This window comes from Monomorium pharaonis, chromosome 1 (assembly GCF_013373865.1).
Source record: "Monomorium pharaonis isolate MP-MQ-018 chromosome 1, ASM1337386v2, whole genome shotgun sequence".
NCBI lineage: Eukaryota > Metazoa > Arthropoda > Insecta > Hymenoptera > Formicidae > Monomorium > Monomorium pharaonis.
Window position 1 is genome coordinate 31,000,663 of NC_050467.1, and position 18,347 is coordinate 31,019,009.

General features: G+C 49.4%; 2 protein-coding genes across 2 annotated transcripts; one reads left to right on the forward strand and one right to left on the reverse strand.

Moving 5' to 3' along the window:
• Positions 1-564: 564 nt before the first annotated feature.
• On the reverse strand, positions 565-1,812 carry LOC118646902. Its single transcript, XM_036290839.1, has one exon. The coding sequence runs from the start codon at positions 1,810-1,812 to the stop codon at positions 565-567; it is 1,248 nt and encodes a 415-aa protein (XP_036146732.1).
• Positions 1,813-11,368: 9,556 nt separating this feature from the next.
• On the forward strand, positions 11,369-16,624 carry LOC118646903. Its single transcript, XM_036290850.1, has one exon. It carries the CDS (start codon positions 11,369-11,371, stop codon positions 16,622-16,624), a length of 5,256 nt encoding a protein of 1,751 aa, XP_036146743.1.
• The last annotated feature ends 1,723 nt before the right edge of the window (positions 16,625-18,347 follow it).

Below are 18,347 nucleotides of genomic sequence, written 5' to 3' on the forward strand. Positions count from 1 at the left end.
TTTTCAAGCAAAAAGCGTAAATTAGTGTCAAAATTTATTGTTAGGTCAATGAACCTGTTTATGACTAGACTGATGTAAGACAAAAAGAAGCATGCGTATAATGCAATAAATTCAAAATCAGATGGCGTATCTTTGAATTTAAAAAATGTACAACTGTAATCTTTTGCTTCACGCTTTCTGCTTGAAAAATTCTAATATGCATCTCAAATTTTAAAGTAATTTTTAATCATGCCGTTTTTACTTGCCAATTATTAAATATATATAAAATAAATCATAAATATGTATAGATAGAAATATGTATAAATTAAAATCCGTAAAATTAAAATGATATGTAAATAAATAATTTCGAATTCGATATATGTATATATGTATATAGAATTAGTAAACTTACTGTTGTATACTTTTTTTTGATTTTTTGTAATTTTATTTTTCTTTCTTTTCATAAGAGAACTGCTGTTACTCATATAGGATAATTCTATAAATAATATAATATTTATGTGTATATATAAACAATTATTTTTTCTTACATAATATTTAAAAGCTATAAATCAGAAATAATGATTGCTATTTCATACCTTGCATGTTATCATTATTATAAATCAGATCATTGTCAGTATTTGTATCATTTAGACTGATGTTACTATTATTATAACCATTATTATTATTGTCATCATCAATATTGCTATTGTCTGTATCATCTGTATCAGAGCTATCAATATCAGACTTGTTATTATTTAAATCAAGTGCAGCTTCCAAATATTTACTAATATTAAGTATATCGGCTTCTTTTTGAGGTAATCTGTAGTATTGTTTATGTATATTTTCTTTGTGTCCCATAAAATTAGCTAATTCGGATACTTCTTGTTCTGTTATTTTTAATTTATGGCAATTAGTTGCGATATGTTTTCTAAGAAGAGTGCCTCGCAATCTTTCAGGATGATCAGCTCCACATTCGTATGCAAATTTCCGCATCTGCTCATATGCTCTTATGACTTTAAATCTTTGCTTATAAAAACCTGTTATACCAAAAACATACGGATTTTTTGGATGTACACCAGCTTGATTTCGAAATTGTAGAAATAATTTTATACAATCTAAAACATCAGATTGTAACAAAACGGGAACAGAACGACCTAGCTTTCCTCTAATCTGAAATCGTACGTATTTGCGTGCAATTTCTTTAGCTGAGTCTGAAAGCGATTTAAAAAGATCCGGGTCACTTTGCTCATTTAAACCTTCATAAGTTTTAAAATCTTCCAATAAAATCCTTTGTATCTCGCCCGCGCGTTTTCTATTATATATTTGCATAGAGATTAAAGTACATTCACCTAGAGTTTGCCATATATTATAAGAAAATCTTTCTTTTAAAAGATTATATGCTTCAAGTCGTTTAGTATTTACATAATAAGAAAGTTTTTTTATATCATTCATACTTGGAGCTACTTCCACTTTTTGCCGTGTCATATGGGCTCTTGTTTCCATTATCGTTTTGTTGACTGAATGACCAAAGTCTTCTTTACGAAGCGAAAGAAAATCTTCAACGAGAGTCTTTTTAACAGGATCGTGATTTTTTATACATTGTGATCGCCACAATTCGCCAACTTCTTTTAGTAATGTTCCCAATTGAAATGCTGTAGAAGCAGCACCAAACTTTTGAGTTTCTGGATCAAATCGAGCTACTACATATACCGCTTTAATGCAGTCATCATAATATTTTGGCTGGTATAATGAGGCAAAATCCGTAATTTCAGTGTTTATGCTTTTTAATGCTTCTAAAAACCTTCCAAGTGTACGTAATCGATTTCGCACCATATCGTGTTGGTGCTGCGGTTTGTATTTCATACAAAGTTTATTGCCATATCGAATAATTAGTTCGTCGTATCTTATAAGACGCGTAACAGAATCTTCTCTTAGTACTGGAAAAATCACTTTTTTTAAAGTTTGAGAAGCTATTCCATTAATTCTCCCGAGAATTGCACGGCCGAGAACTGTGATTATTCGATTATTAGAATGTTTTAAATTTAAACATTTCCGAGTATGATTTCGTAAAGTGTTTTTCGAGAAAAATCCATGGCACTTGACACAAACTCCATATTGATCAGCCTTTCTATTAAATTTAATATTTGGTCGTCTAACAACATGTAACTTGCCATCATTTAACATTCTGTTTGTATTAAATTGAAATTCTCCTTCGCGACGTAGTGTTTCAATAATTTTTTTGCGTTCAAGACATCCTTTTGGTAACTGAATAAATTTTTTAACATCATCTTCATTACGATGTACATTTTCGAGATGTCTTGCAATTTTTGATTTTAGACATTTACAGTAAAGACAATAGTATTTCTTTGTGCCACTATAAGAATCATCAATTGTCAGCTGTGCGTCATCGAAGGCCGTAGCGGAGGGTCCACGGCGAGCCCGCGTGTTCTAGCATCCTTGAGGGATATTTTATTGGGCGTAAATAATATTTTCGGGATGTCGGAGGGACGAGCGCGTTACGGGTGGATTTACAAATTAACGACGGAGCAATTGCGAGAGGAGTTGTTGCAGCGGGGCCAGGAGAGCGAGGGCGAGGGTACTATTTTGCGCGACCGACTGTTGCGCTTCGAGCTCGGTATCCCGGCAGAGCCCATGGCCTCGACAAGTGCGGGAGAGGGTACGTCGAACTTATTACACCTGTCGCCACCCGCGGACGTGCGACCCGATAGCCCGGGGCAATTCGACGAGGACGACGTGGCTGAAATGGAGCCCGTCGCCTCCCCTCCCCTCCCTCGCGCCCGCCATTCGCTCCCGCGCTTACCTAAGCGAAATGACGCGATGGACATGTACCACACGCTGCGTAGGTGGAATTCCTCATTTTCGGGGGCGCGCGGAAGTAACTCGGAGGCCTTTCTCGATCGCATTGAGGAGGGCCGCACCATGTGCCCGGTCGACGACGCCGAGTTATTTAAATGCTTACCGCCTTTTTTGACGGGACCCGCGCTGTATTGGTTTAGGAATCGGCGCGATGGATGGAGAACTTGGGAAGAGTTCGTGGCCGCGTGGCGTGCGCGTTTTGGTAAACCGGACTTTCAGTTCGCGTTGCGAGATGAGATTTTGAGACGCGTGCAGGGGGAACAGGAGCCGGTCGCGGAGTACCTCTCCTGCATGCAATCGTTCTTCGAGCGTTTGAGTCCCCCGTGGACTGTCGAGGAACAGCTTAATTACGCCCATCGTAACATGCAGCCGCACTTGCAGATGGCCCTGCGCCGCGATGAGTTCCGCGACTTCGTGACCTTCGAGACACTAGCCATTCGAGTGGAGGCGAGCTACGAGTCTCGTTCGCGGTTCTGCAACTACACGCCACCCGAGAAGTCTCTGTTCCCTGACCTAGCGTACAGGCCGCCGAAAAAGTCATCTCGCGTTACCGACACCCTGACGGCGAGACTCGCCGCGTCAGGCCCGACGGGAAATACAAGATCGGGTCGACGAGCTCGCGCGCCGGTGAGGGCCGCCGAGGTCCCGACCACCGCCGTCGTACCGGCTACGACCGCCGCCGCGAATCCGGCACGTACCTCGACCATTCGTTGTTGGAATTGCGAGAAAAGTGGGCACGTCGCGCGGGAATGCACAGAGACTCGCCGCGTGCACTGCTATCGATGCGGGAAGAAAGACGTCACAGTGAGAACTTGCCCGACGTGTACGGGAAACGCGGAGGCGAGTCGCTAGAGCGGGTGGTCGCGACTCCTGCCGAATCGGTTGAGACCCGCGACATTGATTCTGTTGACGACGTTGAATATTTGAACTTAACGTTTCGCGCCCTAGAATTACCGCCGTTACGGTATTTCCGTATTTTTATCGGAGAATTCCCGTTAATGGCGCTGGTCGACTCAGGGTCTAGCCGAATAATTTTTGGAGACGAGGGTATTAAAATCGTACGACGATTAGCGTTGCCGACGACTAGAGCGCGCGATCTCCGGATTCGCAACGCGAACGGACAAATAACGGAAATCAGAGAGGAAGTTTCGCTTACGCTTTCACTTCACGATTTGCAGCGTGAGGTTACCGTGTGCCTATTGCCGGCCCTGGCCGTTTCATGCGTTGCGGGGATGGATTTTCTCTGCGCGTTCGGTATTGGCTTGGATTTCGCGTCGCGGGGCTGGTATTTCGCGAACCGACCTTGGGAGCGTCGTTCCTTCGATCCTACCGACGATGATGGCGTTTGCGTTTGCTGTGGACTATCCGAACTAACCCCCGACCAGGAAAATCGGTTGAGGCAGTTCCTGGAAAATAAGATACCTGACGCGGTTACCGATCCCGGTGTCACTTCTCTTACGGAGCATAGAATCGACGTTGGTCAAAACGCTCCTATTAAACAGCGTTGTTATTTGGTTTCGCCTAAAGTGCAGGAAGCGATTCGCGGGGAGGTTGATAAAATGTTAACGGCCAGAATTATCGAGCCGTCGTTTAGTGAGTGGTCTAATCCCATCGTTATGGTACGAAAACCAAACGGGAAATATCGGTTTTGTTTAGATTTTCGCAAAGTTAACAGCGTTTCAAAAAAGGACGCGTATCCGTTACCAAATATGAATGGTATACTGGATAAATTGAGATCGGCGCGTTACATTTCTACGATTGATCTGAGCCAGGCGTACTTTCAAATACCCTTGGCGAAGGATAGTCGAGAAATCACGGCGTTTAGCGTCCCCGGGAAAGGACTTTATCATTTCACGAGAATGCCATATGGATTAACCGGAGCTCCCGCGACGTTCCAGCATCTTTTGAATAAATTAATCGGGCCGGAAATGGAACCCCATGCGTTCGCGTATTTAGACGATATTGTGATTGTTACGCCCACCTTCGAGGAACATTTAGATTGGCTAGAGCGCGTTCTCAGCAAAATCACGGCTGCCGGTCTTACGATAAATCCCGAGAAGTGTGAATTTTGCCGCTCACAGGTTCGTTATTTAGGATTTATTTTGCAGCGGGACGGCCTAACTGTTGATCCCGACAAAGCCAAGCCGATATTTGAATATCCGGCGCCGCGCAACCTTAAACAATTACGACGTTTTCTCGGCATGTCATCATGGTATCGTCGATTCATACCGCACTTCGCGACTGTAAGTGAGCCTCTGACTCGATTGCTGAAGAAGGCGCAGCGCTGGGAGTGGGGAGAGGAGCAGGAACGCGCATTCGCGCAGATCCGCGACCGATTGGCGTCCGCTCCGACTTTATCGTGTCCCGACTTTCAGATTCCGTTCGTATTATAGACTGACGCTAGTTTCGTTGGGCTGGGTGCTGTCCTGATTCAGCAGATCGAGGACGTAGAAAATATTATCGCGTTTGCGAGCCGTGCCTTGTCGGATCCCGAAAGAAAATACTCGGTAACAGAACAGGAGTGTTTAGCAGTTGTGTGAGCTATTCAGAAATTCCGCCCGTACTTAGAGGGATATAAATTTACGGTAATAACGGACCACAGTAGTCTAAGGTGGTTGCATAATTTGAAGAATCCGACAGGTCGACTAGCTCGTTGGGTACTGGAGCTGCTCGAATACGACTATGAGATCGTGCATAGAAAAGGCGCTCTACATCACGTGCCTGACGCGTTGTCCCGAATGTTCGAGAGTGACACCGAGATCCCCCTTGCCGCCGTTGTCGATGTTAAGATTCCCGACGACATACGTGACCGTTGGTATCTCGATCGAGTTCGCGACGTATCTGAAACTCCACATAGGTTTCTAGATTGGAAAATAGTGGACGGACAATTATATTATTCGCGACCGCGTGCTACGACTTCAGCCGTGGTCGATGATTTGAATGAGTGGAAATTGGTGTTACCGTCGGAATTGCGGGGGGAGGCTCTTCGGGAGGCACACGACGATGCTCAGGCGGGCCACTTAGGGGTGGAAAAAACTCATCACCGATTGATCATTGCCTACTACTGGCCTAACATGTTTAGGGACGTCGCGTCTTACGTGGGAGAGTGCGGCACGTGCCAGCGCACGAAGGTCGAGCAGGCGAGCTCTGCGGGACTCATGGGCCGTCGAGTCGTAGAAGTCCCGTGGACCGTTATTGCTGCCGATATTATGGGACCGCTTCCGCGTAGCAAATCAGGTTTCGCGTATATTTTAGTCATTCAAGATTTATTTACGAAGTGGATAGAATGCCGTGCGTTAAGAGCCGCGAACGGGAAATTAATACGGGAGGCATTAGAAGATCTAGTAATCGCGCGATGGGGAACGCCAAAATTTCTACTCACCGACAACGGGACAGAATTTATTAATCGTACGCTGCGTTCTTTTGCCGACGATTACGAAATCAAGCACACTACCGTTCCGCCATATCATCCACAAGCTAACCCCGTGGAGAGAGTGAATCGCGTTCTAAAGACGATGATTATAGCATTCCTTGATAGAGATCATAGGGAATGGGACGTACATCTGAGCGATTTTCGCTTCGCATACAATACCGCGCATCATTCGTCGATAGGAACGTCGCCAGCTTTCTTGAACTGCGGTAGAGAATTGGAGCCTTCCCGTACGGTACGTCGCCGTCGTGAAAATGTTACCGAAGTACAACAAAGCGATGCGGGAGAGTGGTCAAAGCGAATGAAAGACCTACAGGCCCTACACGGGTGGGTTAACGAAAATCTGGAGCTTGCCTATCAAAAACAATCGACTTATTATAACGCGCGGAGGCGTGACAGATCCTTTGGGGTGGGGGAGTTGGTATTACGGCGACAGCACACGCTTTCTTCGGCATCTCAGAACATTGCCGCAAAATTGTCACCGAGATTTCATGGCCCCTTTAAAATCGCGAAAATTTTATCTCCCGTGGTGTACGAGCTATCAAATTTGGATAATTCAGGAGCGGGGAAAGTCCACATAAAAGACCTAAAACCGTATCATTGTGCCGACTGATATTTTTGTGTGGACTGATATTTTTGTGTTGTTGTGTTATTCTTTCTTGTGTCCGTCCGGGGAATCCTTTCAACACCGAAGATTATCGTACCAGAGTCCCGCACATTATCCTGGGGGAGGATGCAGGGGCGCTACGTGGAGTTCCACTTGGCGGCGGCGCTGGTGGATATGCGCGGGGAAACGCCGCGGTCGGCCCGAATGTTGGAGGCGGTGATGGAGTTGTGGCGGGAGGAGCGGGCAGAGCGACGCAGTGTCGGGACCGACGCCCCCGCACCTAGGAAGACGGAGGACCGAGCGACCCAGACGGGCCCGGACCAGACCACGGGATGGGAGGGCGCGGCCGTAGCGGAGGAAGGGCCACCCGAGGGAAGCAGCGTCGCCAGAGCGGCGAAGGACCCGGCGGAGAAGCCGCGGAAGACGGGCCGCGGCCAGTGCTGCTGGAATTGCGGAGGGGCCCACCGCTACTCGGAATGCCCCCTCGGCCAGCGGGGTGACTTTTGTTACCGCTGCGGCCGGCGCGGGACCACCTTGCGGCGGTGCCCCAAGTGCGGACCGGGGTGGCGTGACGCGGGAGGACCCCAGGCCCCTGATCGGGCCCTCGAAAGGTGCCGCCATTAAATTTTCCTTTTCTGTCGCTCCTTCGGTCTCTCCTTCGCTCCCTCCTGGGAGGTGGAGCGTAATAAAGGGCACTGAGGCTTACTTTTAGGGTGTTTCTTTTTTTTTGTCCCAAATTCCTTTCCTTGCGAACCTCAAACCTTTAAGAGAACGCTAACCATTACACGGAATCGTGGGGCGGTGTCGGATTTACCGGGAGGACACCTTGTTCTTCATTCTGTCTTGTCCTGTTTCGTTTGTTCGTTCTTCTTCTTTCTATCTCTTTTGTTGTTTTGGATTGGCAGTGGCAGGTGAAGGTCGCACGGAAAAGGGGGGAAATCGAGGCTTAGCGTCGGCGGTGGAGCGGCCGATCGTCAGTGAAATCGGAGTTTCATTCGTGAAGATGAGGATTCTAAGAATTCTCCGCCGTGTCGATCCTTCCTCTTTGGTGTTCGCGAGATCGTGGGTGGACCGCGGAGAAAAGGTATGTCCGGTCCACGAGATGGACGGCGTGCTTCCCGGGCCTAGAAACTCCCATGTTATCTGGCGTCTTGGTGTCTACGGGTGGCGGTGGTAGCCGGACGCGGCTAGAAACCCCCCCCCCCCGATAATTTTTTATTACTATTATTTTCTATCATTCTTGGTTCGCGTTATAATTCGGTATCGGTTCGGATTCGCGCGTGACGGGAAGAAGTTGGTGGCTGTTGACGTGTTCGTCAAAAGCCAAGACCTCCTCGGTCCTCTCCGGGGAGGGGGGAGTTGTGACGTGACAGCCGCAGGCTGCTGTCCGTCACAAGGCCCTGAGGGCCCTTACGCAATAACATCCCGCGGGCCCTGCGTCCTCCCGGTAGGGAGCGGACGCAAAAGCGTATTCTCTTGTACTTTGTGTGTGTGACGTCCCACGTGCTGTCCATCTAATTACTTGTTAAGATTTTTGCGAGCGTTATACCGCGGGTGCGGCGGAGATCGGTGGCTATGAAGATCTCGTTGTAGTTGTCGGACGTCTCGTTTCAACGGAACATCTTCCCGGAGATTGCAGAGGAACGGGCAACGAGGGAGTCAAAGAAGACCCTTTTAAGCGGGGGTCCGCAGGTAATGCCGCCCTTATCTTGCCTACCGTTTGTGCCATGTAAGAATTCCGATACTGCCGCTGAATCACGCTTTCAGGACCCAGCGACGGCGCGCGATGCCGACATCCCGACGGGGCGATTGCAGACCCGATACCGCGGGAAGTCCGGCGGAAGAATCACGACAACTCAAGATACGCCGACGCCCCGTCGAGGAGGAAATGACGCCCCGATGGCGGAGGATACGCCGGGCGAGGAGAAAAGAGTCGGGCGCGCGAGAAAGCGCCAGGATTCCCGTGCCCGGGGCCCATAATCATCGACCGCCGTGCGTGGATCGATCAGCCGGCGACAGCGTGGGCACCGCGCTCTGCGCGAAAATCGATTTTCGCGAAATCAACCAATAAGGGCCAGGAGCGCCGGAGGCAAGGTGGGGCGCGCCGCCGAGCGGCCCCCGCGAGATCCAGGATTCCTCACTCGTGCTGCGGACGTAAGCGTAAAAACTGTGCGTGCGTGCGTTTCGGAGTTCCCGAGCCGAGCTGTGAGGAAGGACGCAGGGACGAGAATTATCCCGACCCGGAGGAGGCCAGCAGAGGAGAGGCGAAGTGGTGAGACGAGCGTCACACAAACTGTAAAGCCACCGATTTCGCGGGTTGGGCGAGCCGCGAGGAAATCGCGTACTTATCGCAATATCTTTCGGCGTTTTCATTGGAATCACGAGCTCGCGGATTCAGCGGAGCATCGTCGTCTCGCCCGATCACGCCCGTCCGCGTGATTTCGCTACCTGCTGTGTATTTCATGATAGTTTCGCGTTGCGTGTGCGTTCCGATCCGCAGCCGAGTCAATTGTCGTTTCGTCCGGTCGTCGTGTCGCGGGTTATTCCCGCGCTGTATCTTGTCGCGTCGTGGAAAAATTTAATTGTTACTGTTGTATAATTTGGTCGATCGCACCGTTACTGCGAGCCCCTCGGGGAGTGTACTCTGATAATTATCGACGCAATCGTCGTATACCGCCGGACTATCGAATAACTCATAATTATTGCGCTTATCTTTCGCGAGAATCGTTAGAGCGCGGGAGAACACGGGTCCGTCGCGTGTCGCGCGGGCTCGGAGTTGCGATCCGTCCCGTTCGCCCTTGGCGAGGTCATCCTGGCGGGAGTCGGCGTCCTCCAACGACGCCGGGTCAAGCGTAAGACAAGTCGGAGAGTTCCCGCGTACGCATCATAACCCGCTCGTTCAAAATACCGTTCTCGCAAAATCTGATACCCAGCGGACGCCAGCTGGTAACGCGCGCGAGCCACCACCGCTCCGCAGAGTCGTCATCTACTGTAATTCTTACGGTCAAATACAACTGTTACTTTTTCTGTTACATTTGTGTCGTGTACGTAATTCTCTCGCCTTCCCGATTCCATCCGCCCGCACCGAACCTCCCCCTCTGCCATTTGAGGGCTGAGCAGCTGGATCTCGGAGCCGCTAACGCCCCGGTCGCCTAGCGTGCGCCCGTCTTTCCCGAGATTCAAGTATTGTAACATTTGTTTGCGAGTTGGTTCACACAGAGTGGTACGCTTAACGTACCTGGCGCCCAACTTAGTGTGACGTCGGGAAACCTCGCGAAGATAGTCGCCCCGACACCCGGGCGGCTCAGGGCCGCGACCAGGGACGGAGGCGAAGTTGGCCGTCGCTCGCAAGCGGCGGTTACAGTATATATAATATATATGGTATATACATATGTAACATATATAATGTCATTAGTCATCATAAAAGATTGTTTCAACGTCAGGTAATTTTAACTTCGTTAGTAACTATTTTCATTTTTTTTTTTTTAGATAAATTGTAAAAAGAGACAATATAGTTATATTAACCAAGTTAAAGTTACGTATGTTTGGGATTCGACGTTAACATAATGTTTTCCGATAAACAAAAATATTTGTCTCTAGTCGTGAAATTGTTATCGGGAATTCGTCATCTCATCTCGCCGAGCCGGAGCGTGGACCCGTGGATTTCACACGTCCACGCCGTGATCGCGTGAGGTACCGGGCCGATCAGCTGCTTGCTCTTTCCCGATCTTCACCTCCTAACAACGAATATCGGGGGAGAGTAAGGCGCGTTACCGAATTTCGGCGCGAGGTTGAGTCAGTCTTGTGTCTGCTCTTGATCGCCAAGCCTCTCTCAATTCTCTAACATTCATTACTCGGGGTATCCCTCGACTAGATTATCAATTTCGAATCTCATTCACGTTTGAGTTAAGATCTTTCTATTATATTGTGAAAATGTCGCGAAATCGCGAGTGCGCGGCGTGCGTTGTGACGTCGCGGGAAGCAACGGTGATCTCGTGTTCGCGATCGAACGTCTGCCTCGCGATTAGTTTTTCGGTCTCGTTCGCGCTCAAGATCTCCGTCCCGTTGGGGTGTCCTGACAAGCGCCCGGCAAGATATCCGCCGCGCAATTAAAGGCAGAAAGGACAACCGTTCGACCCGAAGATTTCCGATCGTTCATAATTGACTCGTCGTTCCCGCACGCTCGCGTCTTCCGCGATTCGCGCGAATTGTATGGTTAATTATTTAAGAAATAAATGGTGCTTCTGACTGTGAAAACCAATCCTGCCTGTTTTTCATTCGTGTTTGTGGAACCTCCAGCGAGTCCGCGGATTCGCGCAACACGTCCTCCGCGCTCAATTCTGAGCGGTTCCGGCCTCTAGCGCATCCGGTTGCCGTCGGCAAACGATTTCGCGCGCACATTTGTTGGTCCTTCGAGCCGGATCGCGAGAGCGTGTGGAGGGACTACATTCGTCTTCATTACGGTGCATCGCATCATGTCTCTCACAGCATCTCAAGCGTTATCGAGTCAAGGGGTGCGACAGCACTCTATTGAACGAGCTCTTGATAACTTTAAGAAGCTCGGTCGAAACAATTTGACGGCGGCGAAAATTCGGTCGCGCGCCACGTCTCTCAAGGAAATCTGGCGTTCATACCAGGAAGGTCACTCCACGTTAATGCAGATAGTTCCTGTCGCCTCCCAGTCTACAATAGAGTATTTCAGCAAGGCTCAATACGACCAGACCGAAGAAGTGTACAACACGACGTTGGATTATATGATGGACTGTCTGGAGGATATCGAGCCAGTAGTGAGTCACCACAATCAGTCTCTCGAGGCTGGACCTGCCGTTCATGACGCGACTTCGCTCTCATTAGTGCATTTGCCGCCTATAAATCTGCCGCCGTTCGACGGGAACTATGCGGATTGGGAAACATTCCGCGATCGCTTTACTTCCTTAATCATTAATAATAAAGACTTGAATGATTTCGGACGCATGCATTTTCTCGTGTCGTCGTTAAAAGGCCGTGCTAAAGAACGTCTCGCGACTCTCGCGGTTACCGCTAACAACTTTAAGCTTGCGTGGCAAACATTAACCGCGCGGTACGAGAGTAAACGACGATTACTCTCGTTTCATTTATCCGCGCTGCTCGATTTGCCCAATGTGAGTCGGGAATCCGCCAGCGAATTACAACTTTTATGCGACAAAATTAATATAGCGATTACCTCACTGCAGAAACTCGATCGCACTCCGAGTGATCTTTGGGACGACTTCCTCGTATTTCTGACGTCACAAAAGTTAGATTCGGCCACTCGTAAAGCGTGGACACTTCATACCACTCACGCCGACGCGCCGTCGACGTACGAAGCATTAAGTCGTTTTGTCGCCTCTCGCATCAGCGCACTGGAAGAATGCTCTCCTGATAGCAACTCAAAATCCGCCTCTAAGTCTGCGGCTTCGTCGCGCGTCCACCTTGCTACGTCCGATAACGCAGCGCTAACTTGTCCGCTGTGCAAGTCCCGTCACTTTATTAATTTATGTCCGCAATTCATCGCGAAAAATGCGAATCAACGGCGGGAACTCGTCAAGCGATTCAAGCGCTGCGTCAACTGCCTTAGCAGTCGTCACTCCGCGTCCGATTGTACAAGTAAATATACCTGTCGTCTGTGTTCTAAGAAACATCATACGATGTTGCACATCGATGCGGAAGCGAATTCTGATGCGGCGACGAGCACCTCACAACATGCGAAGGTGTCGTCCGACGCGGCGCCCGCAGTCGAAGTGAATTCATTGGTCTCCTCAGCGCAACCGCGCACTAATGTTCAAATACTTTTAGCGACCGCATGGGTCACTGTCAGGGTCGCTTCCGGTCGATCTGTATCCGTCAGAGCTTTGCTTGATCAGGGCTCTGAAGCCACGTTCATCAGCGGGAACGTGGCTCAATTGCTGCGCGCGAAACGCATCCGAATGCCGGTTTCCATCTCTGCCGTCGGCGGGACTCATGTCGGCACGGTGCAACACGCCGCCGCGATCATTATATCTCCTCGTGCGTCGACTACGCCGGCTTTCGAAACGACGGCGCTTGTCCTCAACTCGCTTACGTCGTACGCTCCGAAATTCGTCTCGGACTTTTCCGGCTTTCCGCATCTCGCCGGCTTGTCATGGGCGGATGCTAAACCGACTAGCTCCGACCCGATTCAACTCATTATCGGCGCCGATCTTTACAGCGACGTAATCTTGGAGGGCGTTCGAAAAGGGCAAAGCGGACAGCCCGTCGCTCAAAATTCCGTATTCGGCTGGATTATCTCCGGTCCTCTCGCGCCGACGATCGACTCGTCGCGAGCTTCCGTCGTTCACTCGCCGCCTCATCAATACTCCGCTCACCTCACAGTACACAACTGCTTGCTCGGTCAGTCTCTCGCCGAGGAAATCCGGAAGTTCTGGGAAATCGAGGAGCTCCCTCAGTCTCAGACTCTAACGCCGCAAGATGAGTCATGCGAGGCTCACTTCCGCGACACTCATTCGCGTCGGGAGGACGGCCGATATATCGTGCGATTACCCTTTAAAAGGGGCCCGCCAATCGACATCGGTCGCTCGCGGGCTGTTGCCGAACGATTATATCATTCGCTATTACGCCGTTTCCGCCTGCATCCGGAGTTGGAACAAGAATACGACCAATTTATGCGTGAATATGAACAGCTCGGGCACATGCACGGGGCATCGCTCTCGCAAGACGCCTCTCATCAATCTGTTCATATTCCGCATCACCCGGTGTTCCGCGAAGGAAGTGCGACGACGCACTTACGCGTCGTGTTCAACGCGTCGAGCGTCACGTCAAACGGGTTATCGTTGAACGATTGCTTGTACGCGGGTCCGAAATTGCAGACGGATTTGCCCGCGATTATTCTGCAATGGCGCCATTTCAAGCTCGTTTACATGGCTGATATCGCGAAAATGTATCGCCAAATTTTGGTCGATCGGCGAGATATAGACTACCAGCGTATTGTCTGGAGGGGTGCTAACGATCAGCCTAGCGATTATCAGTTGCTCACCGTCACCTACGGTATGACATGTGCGCCGTTCCTAGCACTTCGCGTCCTCCGCAGTCTTATCGACGACGACGGGCACCGTTTTCCGTTGGCCATCCCCATTCTGCGCAATCAAATTTACGTCGACGACGTTCTATTCGGGGGTGATGACCAATCCGGCGTCCGAGAATCTCGCGACCAACTCGTCGACTTACTACGCTGCGGTGGATTCGAGTTGCGAAAATGGGCAAGCAACTCGCCGGCATTGCTCAGCGACGTCGATCCGTCGGATCACGGACTCGCTTGCGACCGACATATTGCGACCGATGAGAAAGTAAAGGTTCTAGGCATCGTATGGAATCCGGCGCGTGATGTCTTTCAAGTTAGAGTCTCTCTCTCCGAATCAGTTCCTCGGTGCAAACGAGCAATTTTGTCAACAATCGCAAAGCTATACGATCCCCTGGGGTGGGTGACTCCCGTCACCGTCTCAGCTAAGATCTGTATGCAGCAACTTTGGCGTCTTAATGCGACCTGGGACGAAGACATTCCTGAGACTCTTTTCCGTCAATGGCATTCCATCTATTCTCGGTTTTCCTCACTAAACGATCTCAATATCGCGCGGTGGACAGGAGTCCAATCAAACGTCTCGCATATCGAGCTTCACGGCTTCGCCGATGCCTCCACCCTCGCCTACGCGGCAGCCGTCTATCTGAAGGTTGTCTCCGCCTCGGGTGCAGTGACGCTCTCGTTGCTCGCCGGTAAGTCGAAGGTTGCTCCCATTGCGCCTCTTACCGTCCCTCGCCTGGAACTGTCCGCGGCTCTCTTGCTCGTCCGTCTCGTAAACTTTGTATCTGGTTCGCTCGCGATTCAATCTGTTCCGTGTTTCTGTTGGACGGATTCAACCATCGTGCTTACGTGGTTGCGCGCCCATCCATCACGATGGAAAACATTCGTCGCCAACCGCGTCAGCGCGATTCAAACTCAGTTACCGGACGCTGAGTGGCGTCACGTGCCGACCTCTGATAATCCCGCGGATTGCGCATCGCGGGGCTTGTTCGGTGACGAATTGGTTCATCATGCTCTGTGGTGGCGGGGACCACCTTGGTTGCAAGCCTCACGGGAGGATTGGCCTCGCGAGCCCGCCTCGCCGGTTGTGGATGCTCGCGCCGAGGAGAAACTCGTATCGTTAAATGTAACTTCCCCGCCCGCCCGGTGGGATCTTGCGACTCGGTATTCTTCGTGGCTCAAACTTATTCGTATCACGGCGTATCTTTTCAAGTTTATTAACGCCTGTCGACGCCGTAGCGTCGATTCCTCTTCTCTCATTTCCTCACTTCACACCCCTTCACTCCTCGAATGTAAGTCAGCCAAAACATTTTGGCTCAAAAGCATCCAATCGGAGCTTTTTTCGGTTGAGATTCGCGCTCTAACCGCCGGTAAAACCGTCCCTACGAGGAGCTCGTTGGCCGCTTTGACGCCTTTTCTCGATTGCGACGGGATATTACGCGTGGGAGGTCGTCTCCGTCACGCTCCTCTCCCATATAAAACACGCCACCCCGTTTTGCTGACGTCGCACCCTCTCGTGAACCTCATTGCATTGCAAGCTCACTTGCGAGTTCTGCACGGGGGGCTGCAGCTCACCCTTAACACGCTCCGTCACGAGTATTGGATTGTTCGCGCTCGAAGTTTGGTCAAGGCGGTCATCCACAACTGTACCGTTTGTTGTCGAGAGCGAGCCGCGATTCCGGTTCAGCTAATGGGGGATCTCCCCAAAGCGCGCGTTTCAACTCCGTCTCGGCCGTTTTCTCACTGTGGTGTCGATTACGCCGGGCCCGTACAGACACGCGCGTCCGCCGGGCGCGGTATAACGTCGAGGAAGGCATATATCGCTGTATTCATATGCTTGGCCACACGCGCCATTCATTTGGAGTTAGTCGGGGATTACTCGACCCCGTCGTTTCTTAATGCGTATCTTCGTTTTTGTTCGCGACGAGGCCTCCCGTCGGCAATGTACTCGGACAACGGCACGACGTTCGTTGGCGCCGACAGGGAGCTGCATTCCGCTTATCAGCATGCCCTGCGCGATCCTGACTTCCAAAGTAAAACTGCATGCGATAACGTCTCGTGGCATTTCATCCCCCCGTCTGCCCCGCATTTCGGTGGATTGTGGGAGGCGGGTGTCCGCAGCATGAAGCATCATCTGCATCGAATTTTAGATCGTACCACGCTCTCGTTTGAAGAGTTCACTACGCTTTTGTGCAGGATCGAGGCATGCTTAAACTCACGTCCAATCGCGCCGTTGTCCGATTCATTCGACGACTATGAGAGCCTTACTCCGGGACATTTCCTGATAGGCTCCGCTCTCAATGTTCCGCCTGAACCTTCGCTGCTGCAACTTAACGAAAATCGGTTATCGCGGTGGCAACTTATTCGTCACCTCTCTGAACGATTTTGGAAGCTATGGGCGACCGATTACGTCAACACGTTGCAGCAGCGAAGCAAGTGGCGAAAGATTCACCCGAATCTAAAAATCGGGAAAATAGTTCTATTGCGCGATGCGACGCTACCTCCGTGCAAGTGGAAGCTCGGGCGAGTCACGCAGCTTCACCCCGGTGCCGATGACATAACACGCGTCGTCACCGTGAAAACCGCAACATCCGAGTTTAAGCGCCCAATCGGGCAACTATGCCTCCTTCCCGTCGAGGACGTAACGTCGAGCGACTAACTCGTTCGCTTCGGCGACATCCTATTCTAAGTAGCGTCGTTAAATTTATCTTGTTTCGACATGTTAGATTTAGTTTAGCTTTAAGTCACATTTAAGCATTAAGTGTTATTCGCCTATATCTTAAGGAGCGTTCGTTCTTTTGTACTTCACTCATGTCATTAAGATACATTGTTAAGTATGACCTTTATCATTTTCATTCCATGTTTGCGCTCGCGGCCGTCGACCGGCTCGCGTCTTCTTGCGATTGTTTTCTCGTTCCTTTGAAACGAGCGTTTCAAGGCGGCCGGTATGTTTGGGATTCGACGTTAACATAATGTTTTCCGATAAACAAAAATATTTGTCTCTAGTCGTGAAATTGTTATCGGGAATTCGTCATCTCATCTCGCCGAGCCGGAGCGTGGACCCGTGGATTTCACACGTCCACGCCGTGATCGCGTGAGGTACCGGGCCGATCAGCTGCTTGCTCTTTCCCGATCTTCACCTCCTAACAACGAATATCGGGGGAGAGTAAGGCGCGTTACCGAATTTCGGCGCGAGGTTGAGTCAGTCTTGTGTCTGCTCTTGATCGCCAAGCCTCTCTCAATTCTCTAACATTCATTACTCGGGGTATCCCTCGACTAGATTATCAATTTCGAATCTCATTCACGTTTGAGTTAAGATCTTTCTATTATATTGTGAAAGTGTCGCGAAATCGCGAGTGCGCGGCGTGCGTTGTGACGTCGCGGGAAGCAACGGTGATCTCGTGTTCGCGATCGAACGTCTGCCTCGCGATTAGTTTTTCGGTCTCGTTCGCGCTCAAGATCTCCGTCCCGTTGGGGTGTCCTGACAAGCGCCCGGCAAGATATCCGCCGCGCAATTAAAGGCAGAAAGGACAACCGTTCGACCCGAAGATTTCCGATCGTTCATAATTGACTCGTCGTTCCCGCACGCTCGCGTCTTCCGCGATTCGCGCGAATTGTATGGTTAATTATTTAAGAAATAAATGGTGCTTCTGACTGTGAAAACCAATCCTGCCTGTTTTTCATTCGTGTTTGTGGAACCTCCAGCGAGTCCGCGGATTCGCGCAACACGTCCTCCGCGCTCAATTCTGAGCGGTTCCGGCCTCTAGCGCATCCGGTTGCCGTCGGCAAACGATTTCGCGCGCACATACTTGATGTTGGAAAAATGAGCCTTTTATATGTATTATAATACCATATTATATTACATTTCTCAAAAGTGGAATTTAATCGCTTGAGGATAATTAAGGATTCAAAAACAAGAAAAAAGTTAGTATAAGTCCGGAAATATGTTATTTGAGTTATTGCCATTTTTATATAAATTGTATGAAATTTTAATTTGCTTCTCTTAAAATTTTTTTTATCAAAATTGAGAGAAATGATTTAGAACATAGAGTCAAATAATTTACCAACACATATTTAAGCAAATCAAAGGAGAGTTAACCGTGGTGTTACTTTTCCACATAGCGCCTTGTGGATAGTAATAAACCAATTGCAATTTTAATTATAATACCCTGTGCACAATGTATATGTACATTGTATATAACGTATCATACGTTATGTTTTATACGTTATATTCTATGTAAAATATATTATACTGTATATATTATATGTATATTATGTTATAAATTAATATTTTCTACATATATAATTACATATGTAAATACCGTTTTAATAAAACAAGCCTATTTAAGTAAAACATTAATAAAATCTGAATTATTATTAAC

Excerpts from the sequence above, each read along its gene's own strand:
- LOC118646902 (XM_036290839.1), bottom strand. The coding sequence starts at position 1,812 with ATGGTGCGAAATCGATTACGTACACTTGGAAGGTTTTTAGAAGCATTA.
- LOC118646903 (XM_036290850.1), top strand. The coding sequence starts at position 11,369 with ATGTCTCTCACAGCATCTCAAGCGTTATCGAGTCAAGGGGTGCGACAG.